The 12,752-nt window shown below is 46.6% G+C and overlaps 1 protein-coding gene across 2 annotated transcripts in view; it reads left to right on the forward strand.

The window, feature by feature from the left end:
* LOC146206890 (beta-1,3-galactosyltransferase 5-like) overlaps window positions 1-12,276 on the forward strand; it is a 32,796-nt gene extending 20,520 nt beyond the window's left edge. Inside the window, exons 2-3 of one of the 2 annotated variants that reach the window (XM_084591647.1) lie at window positions 8,450-8,516; window positions 8,994-12,276. In XM_084591647.1, coding sequence (XP_084447773.1) covers window positions 8,502-8,516; window positions 8,994-9,989 — 1,011 coding nt within the window. In that variant the 5' untranslated portion in view covers window positions 8,450-8,501 and the 3' untranslated portion in view covers window positions 9,990-12,276. The remainder of the gene's footprint in view (window positions 1-8,449; window positions 8,517-8,993) is intronic. The other variant, XM_084591648.1, reaches the window with a different exon arrangement.
* Window positions 12,277-12,752: the final 476 nt, after the last annotated feature.

Consider the following 12,752-nt stretch of genomic DNA (forward strand, 5'->3'; position numbering starts at 1 on the left):
AAACAGTAATCTGCAAAAAGCTTCAACTCTACAGGAAACTTAGTAACCTCATTAATATCATTAATATAAATTAGAAACAATAATGGAGCTAGAACCGATCCTAGAGGAATGCCAGAGAACACTTCTAATGTTTACGAAGAGAAACAGTCACCTATACGCACAACCTGCCTGCAATTGTTCAGATAGGCTTCAATCCACTTCAGAATAGTTTCACTAATTCCTGCTTTATGTAATTTAAAAAGTAATTTACTTTGTGGAACCTTGTCAAATGCTTTTGTAAAATCTACGCAAATGACATCAATTTGTTCTTGGGCATCTGATTGAACTAAAATCATGTATCATTTCTATGAGCTGTGTTATGGTAGATAATCTTTTTCTGAACCTGGTGTTGGTGCTGATAAAAGAAATTGTTGTCCTCAAGAAAAGTTAGTATATGTTTATTTATAATATGTTCTAAGAGTTTACAGCTGATACATGTCAAGGAAATTGGGCAATAGTTATTTGTGAGTAATCGGTTACCGCATTTGAAAACAGGTATTAGGACTGTGCAACGCCAATCTTGTGGCAATGAGTGAGTGTGTAGGGACTTCATAAAAATTTTATGCAAGAAAAAGGACACCCACTCCGCATATTGCTTTAGAAACTGGGCTGGTATTCCATCTGGCCTGCTGGCTTTTTTAGAATCCAAAAGCAGCAGTTGATTAAACACGCCAGCCTGTGTCACGATTGGGTCTCCCATCAAACATGAAAAGGAAGAAGGCAGATACCCGTCACGGTCATCATTGCCTGGTCTAGAGAATACAGACTGGAAGAACTGATTGAAATGGTCTGCTATTTTTGTTTTCTTTGTCACTATTTCATTGATAACTTGATTTCTATTTATTTCTTCTTTATTGCCACCCAGATAAAGCCAAAATTTTCTAGGTGCTGTTTTGATGAAGCTGTTTAATTTTTGACTGCAAAATTGCCTTTTTGATTCCTTCAGAGCCGTTTTTAATGTACTTTGCAGTTTCGATACTTCAACTGAGCAGTTTTTCTTCCTGTGTAACCGCTTTATTTTGCGCTTGATGTATATGTATATGTATATGCGGGGTTTTATTTTCTTTTCCCGTGTTGGAACGAACCTGTCAACTCAGTGTTTTACAGTATTCTTAAAGCACAGCCATAGTTCTTCAACCGATTCACAATTGCAGGGAAGTTCGAATTCACTAAAAGACAATTAAAAAAAATCCAGCATGGACATGTCGTCTGCCTGCCCATAATCCTTAACTTGCACAGGTATGAAGGGTTTGGCATGAGTGCTTGCTTTGACATGAATGTGCACAGAAACCATCTTATGATCAGATTTCCCGTCTTTTACAGATACAGTATAATCACCCACTCTACCCGAAATAAATTCCAAGTCTAATAGTGACCGAGAATCAGGTGTTGCCCTCGTGTATTTTTCTACAATTTGTTTCAAATTGTGAGAAAACATTATTTGCAGGAGTGCTTCGGAGCTATAAATTTCTACGTTCCCAGGTAGTAAATTGTCCCAGTTAATATTTGGCAAATTAAAATCACCGGTCATTATTAGTCTGGTGTTATGGTTCAGATGATTGCACAAGAACATGTTCAGGTTATCCAAAAACTCTGTGAAGTGGCAGGTGGCCTGTACACTGCTCCAACAAGGTAAGTAGCATTCTTGTGAGTAATCTTGCACCAAACTGTTTCAGGCAGAGTGCACTCAACCATTACCGCATCTATAGATCTTTGAACAATAATTGCAACACCACCACCACGGGTGTCCCTATCCCATTTGAACATCTGGTAGTCTGAAGGGGGGGGGGGGGGGGCACACCATTGTTTAGCCATGTTTCGCTTACGACTAGCACATGTGGGCTTTTCATCAGCACTACATTATCTAACTCAGTCACCCCGCAGGGGGCATCTGTTAAAGCAGATGTTTTTGTGTACTGTGCGACACCACGGACCCCGAGCACCCACGCTTAGCCGTGCGTGGCATCGCTGTGTCTGGGGAAAAGGGGATCCTGGTGGTTGAGCCGATGCTGAGTGTTCGGACCTGTAAGGCCCCTCAGCGGAGACGACACACCACTTTGGCCCACGCTTCCCATAGACGGCACCTCCGGGCTGACCCACCCGGGGGAAATCGGCAGTTGCCTTTTCCTATCCTCTCCTCCATCTTTTACTTTCCTATTTTCTTTCTTACAACTGTCCTGTCTTCTCCTATCTTCTTCGTTTCTTCCTATTTCCAGGGGGCGAAGGTTAACCTTGTGTGGCGAAGCACCCTGAGTTCATCCATATTTGGTTATAGTTACGGTGTACGGCTGGCGCAGGCAGGACCTTCTTGCAAGCTCCTGTCACGTCCCCTTGTTGAGCTTCGCGGTGGGTGGCCGCCACCCTGGCCGAACAAAAAGCCCATTTTATGGCTTCTAAACTCCTTCTTCCTGATCGTCCTCCTTCTAAAAGGGGGCGCATTGAGACCGCGTGTTCTTTTCAAAGAGCTTAAACAACTTTCCTTGTTTCCATGTGGTCCACAGTGACCATGACGAAATAACTGCACGACTTGTGTCTCCATTTGTCGTTCCACGGACATTGACTGATACCATAGGCAAGTGCTATAAGATAAAGAAACTTGGAAATGGTGACCTGCTGTTAGAATCAATCTACAATCAGCTTCAGAGGCTAAGTGCAGTCAAATCGTTTGGAGAAATAGCAGTTACAATTAGTCCGCACCGATCACTAAACACTGTCCGAGGAGTCATCTCTGATGATGACCTTAGGTACGTGAGTGAACAAGAACTCTTTGAAGGCCTGAAAGGGCAAAATGTCACAGACGTTTACCGGATAAAGATCAGACGAGACAACAGAAGAGATACAAACAAAGCACATTGTACTCACCTTTGCTGCAAGCACTCTCCTAAAATCTATTGAAGTAGGCTACACGAAGATAAAACTAAGGCCCTACATCCCGAACCCCCGTAGATGCTATAACTGCCAACGGTACGGCCACAGCTCACAGAGCTGCCGGGACCAACTCACCTGTGCCAAATGTGCTTCCCACAATCACCCTACAGATAACTGTGATGTTGAACCACACCTTTGTACAAACTGTTAAGGAAATTATCCTGCTTACTCGCAGTCATGCCTAGCATGGAAAAAAGAAAAGGAAGTAATCATTCTGAAAGTTACGGAAAATATAACTTACGGGGAATACGGAAGAGACTTTCATTGTCAGAAAAGCTTTCCTATTGCGCTGTAACAGAGCAGGGCGCGGAGTCACAGCGGTCATCGGCGCCTGCCCAGGTAGCACACAGCGAGGCTGGGGCAGCGCCCTCCGTGGAGACAGCTAGCGCTGCTCCACCTGCTGCTCTCAAGGCAGCAAAGCTTCCTTGAGAGGAGAAAAAGGGAGAAAATCCCCATAACAGGTCTGAAGGACCTACAATCTTAGGCTTTTAACCCTATCCCCAGCAGTATTTAAACATGGCTTTTTTAATTCATTGCAATTGTTGAGGACTTTTAAATAATTACTGTAATGTAACAGATATCTTGAATTCATTTTCTCCTTTAGCATTGTCTCCAAGGGACAAACTTGGGACCGGAACAAAAAAAAAGAAAACAAAAAAAAATTATCAGGTTTTTCGTTGTGACCGCAAGCATTCCAACAGGCTGTCTGGAGGTGCGGCTATTATAGTTCAAAGAAGTATTGCAACTCACGATATTGACCTCAAAACTAACTTCGAAGCTGTTGCTGTCATCATTCTTCAATTTAAAACAATAACTATATGCTCTATTTACATTGAACTGCACTCTTCATGATCTTGAAACATTGTTAACACAACTGCCAGAGTCATTTATTTTAGTTGGAGATTTTAATGCTCGCTCCTCCTTTTGGGGAAGCGAATAAACAGACACTAGAGGACGTATTTTAGAAGATTTTATTCTTTGTAATGACATCTGTCTTTTAAACACGGGAAACACACATACTGCTCCTCGAGCAGTGGAAAAATGAGCTGCCTGGATTTATCTTTCTGTTTACCATCCATTTTTACTGCTTTTAAATAGGATGTCCTCGACAACCCACATGGAAGTGATTATTTACCTATCATAATCAGTCGAACATCCTCACCATTCATCGCTTTAGCGAAACCTCGGCGGTGGAGGAGGAGGAAGATGAGGAGGAAAGGCAGGGAGGTTAACCTGTAAAGGAACTGGTTTGCTACCCTGCACTGGGGGAGAGGGGTAGATGGGTATAAAAGTTGTGGCTAAGAGAGGGATGGGTGATGACAGTACAGTTACATCACAGACATGTCACATCACGTCACAGTCATTACACGTAACATAAAATATCATAGCCTTTTGATCAGTCCTGTGCTTTTCATAAAGCGGAGTAGTGCCTGGGAGGCCTTCACCGCAGACGATCGCCGTGTCCAGGGACCTAGGATCTTAATTTCAGTTAGTGGGTGTCCATCTAGACGCTCCAGCGCACGGCATAGGCACTGTCTTTCCTCGCTGTATATGGGACACTCACAAAGAATGTGGCCTATAGTCTCGTCGCACCCGCAGTTGGTGCATGCAGGGCTATTTGCCATACCTATCGCAAAAGAATAAGAGTTTGTAAATGCCACACCAACCCACAGGCGGCACAGCAAAGTTTCTTCACATCGGGGTAGGCCAGGTGGAAGCCGGAGCTTCAGGTCAGGGTCCAGGGATTTTAAGTGGCAGTTCACAAACTGGTCAGAATTCCACAAGGAGAGCGTGTGTTCCCGCGCAAGTGCGCGAAGCCTGCCCGCTGCGTCTGCCCTGGAAAATGGAATCAACACACAATCGCCGCCTTGGTGGGCTGTTCGTGCGACCTCGTCTGCCCGGAGATTGCCCGCTATGCCGCTGTGTCCTGGAAGCCATTGGTAGATGATGTCATGTCCTCCCTCGGCGGTGGAAATTACAACTAGCTGACTGGCCCCTTTTCTAGAGCCAACCTGGAAAATGAATTTTCAAAAAACCTCAGTATAAATGAGCTCAATCAAAAGTTTACAGTTGGTATCATCGCTGCAGCGCATGCAGCTATTCTGCAATCCTCCGGAATTGTACAGCGAAACCACAAATTGTGGTACTCAAAAGAGTACAAAGAAGCAAAAAGGAAACAAAATAAGGCCTGGGGAGTTTTTTGCAGATATCCTACGCATGAAAACCTAATATGCTTTAAAAAAGCCAGAGCTAAGGCGCGGTACATTCGCCGCAATGCAGAAAAAACCTCATGGCAAAGTTATGTCTCTTCAATAAAGAGCTCGACCACATCTAAAAAAATATGTGGGAGCAGGTTAATAAACTAGATGGCAAATAGGCAAATATTCCCCTTTCACAATTCCACTTTTAACAACCCCTGGCACACAACTAGCATATTAGAACAAGTAGACACATTGGGCAAACATTTTTCTGAAGTTTCTAGCTCCGCACATTACACATATTGCTTTTTAAAGTTTAAAACAACTGCTGAAAGAGAAAGGCTCCCAATAACTGGCAGCAGAAACGAACACTTCAACTCTTTAATCACACTAGAGGAAATAAATAGAGTACTAATGGCTGGCAAACACACTGCACCAGGACAAAATGAAATACATTACGAAATGCTAGCTCATTTATTCCAATCCTCAGTACATGCATTGCTGAAATTTTTAATAAGATATGGATATCAGGAACAATACCAGAAGCATGGAAGAAAGCCATTATAGTACTGTTTTTGAAACCTGCCAAGTCTCCGAACTCCCCAGACAGTTACAGGCCAATAGTTGTCGGAACGGCTTCTCCAGTCAGAACAGCAATTTGTGGTTCACTTACAAGCACCTTCCCGTTGTAATGAGCCTGCCATGTTTTGGTAACACAACTCGGTTCAAAGAGCTTCTCACAGACATAGTCAGTCGGCTGCAAGCGGTCCTTGCGCGGTGTGGCGTGCCGACAAGCTTTTAAGTGGCCTTCATCTTATGGAGCAGCGAACATGGACGCCTTCTGAGAGCATTTCTTAATTGTAACCGGAGTTACATCGAGGGACGAATTTTCTCCCCATGAAGTCATTTTTTCATCACGCAACGATCGGCGACAAAATCGTTTCTCCCTGCGCCGATTCCAACGAAGAGGACGACAGCGAAGGCAAATGTCAACCACAGCAAAACATCACATTCTGCGCACAGTGCTAGAAGGGCCGCATTTCCGAGACGCTGGTGGCATATATGTGCTCGCTAACGCCACGAATTGTGCCGCAAGCGCACCAGCCGACCCTCCGCGCCCCAGAGTGCCAGCCTTGTCGAGGGCGCGCTGCTCGCGTCTTGGCGGTGGCCCCGGCTTGGCTGCCCAGGGGCTCTTCCTGGAACCCGTGGCTGGGTAAAGTTACCGCAGTGTTCAAAACGCGGACGGCAATGGTGAATGGGAGTCTTCCTCTGGCAGCGTAAGAAAACAGCTACTCGCCAAGACTTTTGATGGCTACAGGCTCTCTTCAGTTTTTTTTTTCTGGCCTATACACCCAGTATAAAGACCCATACTAAACAACTTTCACTAAGTCCGCCCCTCAAACTACAAGCGCTGGCTAGCAATTGACGTGAGCATTGCGGCGAGATATGTGTGGCGACTGGGCATTGCAGGCCCGACTCAACGTAGTGCCCTCTCTCGGCTTGAAGTTTGTTCCAATGTTCTCCACGGCGGTGGCGTGTCACCTAAACTACTTCCAACACCGTGGAAGCAACATTAATGACTGCCAGTGGCATTTTACCTTGTATACTCATGTTCATGCAAATGCACTCTCCTCATTTAATCACAAATTGCATAATCTGCAGCCTCATCTCATGCATACTGATTAGCATATAGTCGTGAACTACCACAATATGGGAAAGATCACCTGACATATCATTTAACCACAAATTGCATAATCTGCAGCCTTATCTCATGCATACTCATTAGCATATAGTCGTGAATTACCACAATATGGGAAAGATCACCTGACATAGATATAAGGTCTCGCTTTAACCAAGCTATGCAAAAGTGCTTGCATAGCCTAGGAGTAGCATGTCTGACTCGGGATCCAACGGCTCCTGAGAGTTCGGTTCCCATCTCAAAATTGCTATCAGAGTTGGACTCGCACATTACATTGTCTTGTGATGTCACACAACTTGCTCGTCAATTAGTGCCTGGCCATATCACTTGCCAAAGTTGTGTCTGTGATTTTTCGCTCACAATGAGCACTGGATTATTTAGAGAATGCGGCCTTTAACGCTATTGCACTGGAAAGGAACCGCAGCTATGAAGGGTTAAAAATAAACAACCGAAAGCAGCAGCATTTTATTCTTTGCAGGATGGTAAATTCATGATCACAGCCAAGTTCCAAGCAACAAAAGAAACATTAGGGTTCCTTTACTATGGTATACAGCGATTTGTGTTGCTGATACTGCTATTGTCAGCACCTTTTTTAGTTTTAACTTACCTTGTTCTTCATATTCTTTAGTCTTCTCTTGCAGCCTTGTGAAAGGATCGTAAATTTATTTAAACTTACCTTGTTCTTCATATTCTTTAGTTTTCTCTTGCAGCCTTGTGAAAGGATCGTAAATTTATATAGGCTGGTTATATCCCCAGAGAAATAGCAATAAAACAAAGCGCAAGGTACCTTTTCTACACTGCACATTTGCAATGAGCTTTACCTTTGCGGGAAAGCAAACTTGGCAAATTCAGAAATACGGTCTAAACATACATTATTACAAACTACAAAATACAAATTTCTCCAGGTTTTATTCGCTTAATATACTAAAAGTGGATGATAGAAAGCACGTAAAGTATGCAGACTTGCTTTTGGCATTTACCCTCATTTTGGGCACTGTACACAATCCACGCCAAGTCGGTAGCAGCACTGTGCACTACACCCATTCCGCTGCATCTGTTTCGCTGCTAAGGTTACTTCCTAGCACGACAATGTCCACTGTTGTAGCCGAAACGTCCCGGAGGCATTGCCAACCGAAGCAAAGGTCTTCCTCAGAGGGAGCAAGCATAGTTGCGTTATCGAGCTCTGCCTTCCAGAGAAACATGCTGGAAAACACAATTTGAGTTTTCCCTTCTCGAGCTTGAACGCGCCCCCTATATCTGTGGACAGTGTGTTGGCATTGTGAACAAACGTTTAGTTGTTTTGTCTTTGGTGTTTGATAAAAAAAACGCTATAACCAGTATACGCAGCTTTTTGGTGGCCAACGGAAAGCAGCAGTTTTGATTAACGCGCCACCGCACATCCAACTTATGCAACATACTAAAGATGGCGCGATGGACGCAATTGGCATGATCAGTGGATTACAGCATGTAATTTTAATCCAGCAAACTATTTTATTGTGTATGCATTTTTGTTTACGTACTGCTTCCTATGCTCGAACAAAGCATAAGGCTTCCTTCACTTGCTTTTTGTTGTTTTATTTTGTAGTGACGTAACGGGCACAACTGTTGCTGCAGTTTTCGGGGAACGGCAATACGCCATGCCGAGTGATCTTGTAAGTCCGCTTTCATCAGGCTAGTTGCTTCTGTGACATGCTTTCTAAAACATAAATATGTATGATTGTATCAAAACACACAAATAAAAATTTCTTTGGAGGTTAGAGGATTTTCATTTGCCACCACGGAGTAATGAAGTTGAGTCTCGCGAAAGCAAAAAATGCAAGGTTATTTTGATTGCTGTGGGCTTAATTTATGATGACACTGTCTGCGACTAAAACTTTTTATTTACGGAGAATCCGATAGCAAAATAAAAGTGAAAACATTTTGCAGACCGCTCTTTAGTGCACCTTTAACTTGTCACTAGATGGCACCACTGTGCACAAGTAATCTAGTAACTTTGGTGCACACTGCACCAGAGCCAATGTATGGATCGGTTCTGCGTGGTGCAGTGAAGGGGGCACACTTCCTACATGCGCCCAACTAGCATTGTCTAATCAGAGCAATGCCACACTTTGGGCCTGACTGAATCGCAGGCCATGCTGGGTCCGCGCGGTGCGGGTCGCGAGCGCTTGCTGCTGCTGCTTCTGCTGGCGTTCGTGGCCGTGTGGTCGGTGGCACGGCGCAGCGGGCTGCCAGAGCAGGAGGAGGCGCCCAGCAACGTGTCCTCGGACGAGCCCGGCCGCCTGGTGGACCGGCGTGACTTCAGCTTTGTGCTGGACAGTGCGCGCTGCCAGGGCCGGCCCAACCTGTTCCTGGCCGTGTTTGTGCACTCTGCACCGGCGCACTTCAGCCGGCGGCGTGCCATCCGCGAGACGTGGGGCAACGCGAGCGCGCTGGCTGCGGCCACGGCGCACGCCATGGCCCTCGTCTTCCTTGTGGGCCGGGCGGCAGCTGGCCTGGAGGGTGCGCTGCGCGCCGAGAGCACTGCGCACGGCGACCTGGTGATGGGCAACTTCGTGGACAGCTACCACAACCTGACCTACAAACACGTCATGGGTCTCAAGTGGGTGGCCAGCCGCTGTGCGCAAGCGCACTACGTGCTCAAGACGGACGATGACGTTTTCATGGACCTCTTTCAAGTGACGGAGCACCTTGTCGCCGATCTGGGGCCCCGAGCCCCGCCGGGCCTTCTCATGTGCGGCCTCATTCGGAGGCCATACGTGAAGCGCAGCCAGCGCAGCAAGTGGCGCGTCAGCTTCCGCGAGTACCGGCCGCATCGGTACCCGCCCTACTGCTCCGGATGGGCCATCCTCATGTCGCCCGATGTGGTGCGTGACCTGTACCGAGCCTCGGCCGGCGTGCCCTACTTCTGGGTCGACGATGTACTCGTCACGGGCATCCTCGCCCAACGGCTAGGCATCGTGCACCGCGACCTGGGCCCGCGGCTGGCGCGCGACGCCGACGACTCCCGCGCCTGGCTGCGCGGCGACGGCCGGCCTCCACTGCTGGGTCACCCAGACCTGGACACCGAGCTCGTGTACCGCCTCTGGGAGCGCACCAGGGATTATGTGTTCACCCGGATGCAGTGACAAGGACTCCACCGATGCGTGCCTCGATACCGCTGTATGTGCTGGACATATGTGCCAGTGGGTGCTCGTGACCAGTTTCACGTCGAGTGTTTATCTTTAAACTATATGGCTTAATTAGAGGCAAGTCAGTTTTCAGTGCCATCTAGTGCAGATGGTGTCATTTCTACCAACTTGATTTAGATGTGCTTTATGTAAAACTAAACATTATTTCTAATATTTGTGCATGATTTGCACTTGTGGCTTGCAAAGTGATGCTTAAAATGCCAGCTCCTGTTACTTTCAAAAGCTGCCGAAGCCACGAAGCATTCAGATTATGCATGTGGCTGAAGCTGAGTGTACTTTTAAATTATTGTTATCTCATCTTAAAGGATCACAGCTTGTTGGTGATGCAGTGTATTATGCTTTTACTCTGTTTCTTGGCATGCTCAAAGTTACAGGTGAAGTTAGTAGTTCATCCATGTTTCTAATTTCATTTGTTGAAAAGGAAGCATACCAATCTATCCTCCATACTGTGTCAGAAGCAATTTGGAGGACAGACGGTTTGACAGAGAAGTGGAACATGGAGAATGTTTCTTCCTTTGCTTGGACACGCCAAGCATATGTCCTGCTGGCCTGGACCTGTGGGCATCAACCATGCATAGCCCACACTGCAGTTGTGTTTGATGCCTGAACTCTCTGTGTACGTCAAGTTGCACAGGTGCTGAAAGGGTGCGCAGTTCTGTTGTTCAAACAACACTTGGGTCCAGAGGCACTGGGCTTCGCCTTAACCAGGGCTGCACTGCTGACGTGTAACTTGCCCCGAAAGCTTAGACGTGTTACACCTTGACCACATAGCAGGTGTGCTTGTTCGGAGGGCCTGCACTTCTACAGTACTTGGAGCTAGTCTACAGCGAGGATGTTTCGCTTGCCTGGGTGTATAGAACTGTACGGGAATTTCATCCACTCCGAAGACATGTGGCCAGAGGGCATTCATTTCCTGTAGTCTGCCCATGTCGCGCTCCTGATTCGTATCAGTCTTAAGTGGCTGTCTCTATAAAGCTTGAATTGATTATGAAAGGCGTTGGCTTGTAACATAACATTCTTTATCTTAATTTTTGTCTTATTGGCTCAGGTATCTATTCCTTGGGACTATGTTAAAGAGCCCATTCATACCGTCGCTGACAGCACACAGATATCGATATTAAGGCGCCCTTTATGTCGGGTAAGCACGCATAAAAAAGAGGAAAAGCGAGAGTCGCTTTCAGCATTTGTGGCCTTTGAAGTTTTTCTGTTTTCGCATTGAAATATGTAAAGCGCAGTAATGATAAGAAAGACAAAACGCAGTGAGACTGAGTTCGAACAATCTTTTTCCGTCAGTTGTGGTAGCGCAGTAATGATAAATACAGAACGCAGTGAGACTGAGTTCGAACAATCTTTTTCCGTCAGTTTCGGTTTCTGTCAGCGCTAGCGTGTGATCATATTCAAGCCGGTGCATTCTTGGCAAAGAGCCTCTCAGTGCACTTCACTGCGGTGGTAGTGATTTATTAAAAACAAGAACGAAAGGAGAAAAAGGTTGCTATCCAAAATCTTAAGCATGTGAGCTGCGGCTGGCAGTGAAGCGGATAAGATACTGTCAAGTACAGAGGTGAGTGACAGCGAGTACAGGGGAGAGCTATGTGCACAGTTAACAAAAGACTACGGGAAATAAGTATGCACGCTAATGTTGATGCGCTCTTTGAAGTGTTACCGCGCGGGCGACCACTGCACACAGCCACGCTGGGGCACAATGCACAAAAGCTGCGCGATAGTCCGAAATAGCACATACGGCGATTTCACGTCACGCTCAAGCCCCGCGTGTGTTCGATGAACGCACAAGGACTCTTGATTCTCCTGTCACAAGTGCGCATACTGCCGCGCTGCGAAAGAGGCGTAGGAGTAGGTGCTCCTTCACTGGACCGCTCGGCGAAAGTTCGCGGCACACCGTCATTCAGCGCCGGGAGGAAGCTGGTGTGCAGCGGAGGTGAAGTCATTCTTTCGCCCAATGGCAAACATACTGCATTCGTGCTCCTTGAGACAATTAATTCGCGGACGGAAACCGCAAAGCAATTTTTGGAAAGGATGTTCTACATGCGAATGAGGCTTGCTGGGTGGCATCCCAGTGCGCTAAGGCTTTTGGCCTCTGAAATTTCGCCTCCAAACAAGGGGTTACTGAAGGCTTTTCTGGTAACAGCAGATCAAGAGTCAGCTGTATTCAATAGATGCAGTGTAATTGAAATTATGGTGAAAGAAAGGTTATCTGACTGCGCAACGAGGCTATAGTGCTCTAGAATATTACAAGGGTCAGCCACTCCGTGTTACGCGGGGCACGGCTGCCAGTGGCAGCACCTGTACTTCTTATCTCGTTTTGTTGGCGCTTTGGGCGCGTCTGGCCCAAGCACTTGATTTCTACGCACATGTGGCGTTCGCCTGCTTGTAATGGCCTGCATGTGACGGCTTTGTTCTTGGTGGGACATCTTTTTATAGCGCTGCTCACATTTCGCGCTATGACCTTTTCAAACTTTGTTCATGGATGGTGCCATGTGAGACGCGTAGCGGCGGAAGGGCTGTGACGTCCGATTTGGCGTGACCGCGTCGTGTATGCTCCTGCGGCTGTGCGGTATTTGTCTCGCACGTTGCTATTTCCGCGTTGTGTCATCGTTGCAGGCGTGGTTTTACCTGGCCTGTTGTGAGCTGTGTATGCTAAATAAGATAACAAATGGTCGGCAACGGCGCTTGCGACCATGC

This window comes from Amblyomma maculatum, chromosome 1 (genome assembly GCF_055883805.1).
Source record: "Amblyomma maculatum isolate TAMU_Amacu chromosome 1, ASM5588380v1, whole genome shotgun sequence".
NCBI lineage: Eukaryota > Metazoa > Arthropoda > Arachnida > Ixodida > Ixodidae > Amblyomma > Amblyomma maculatum.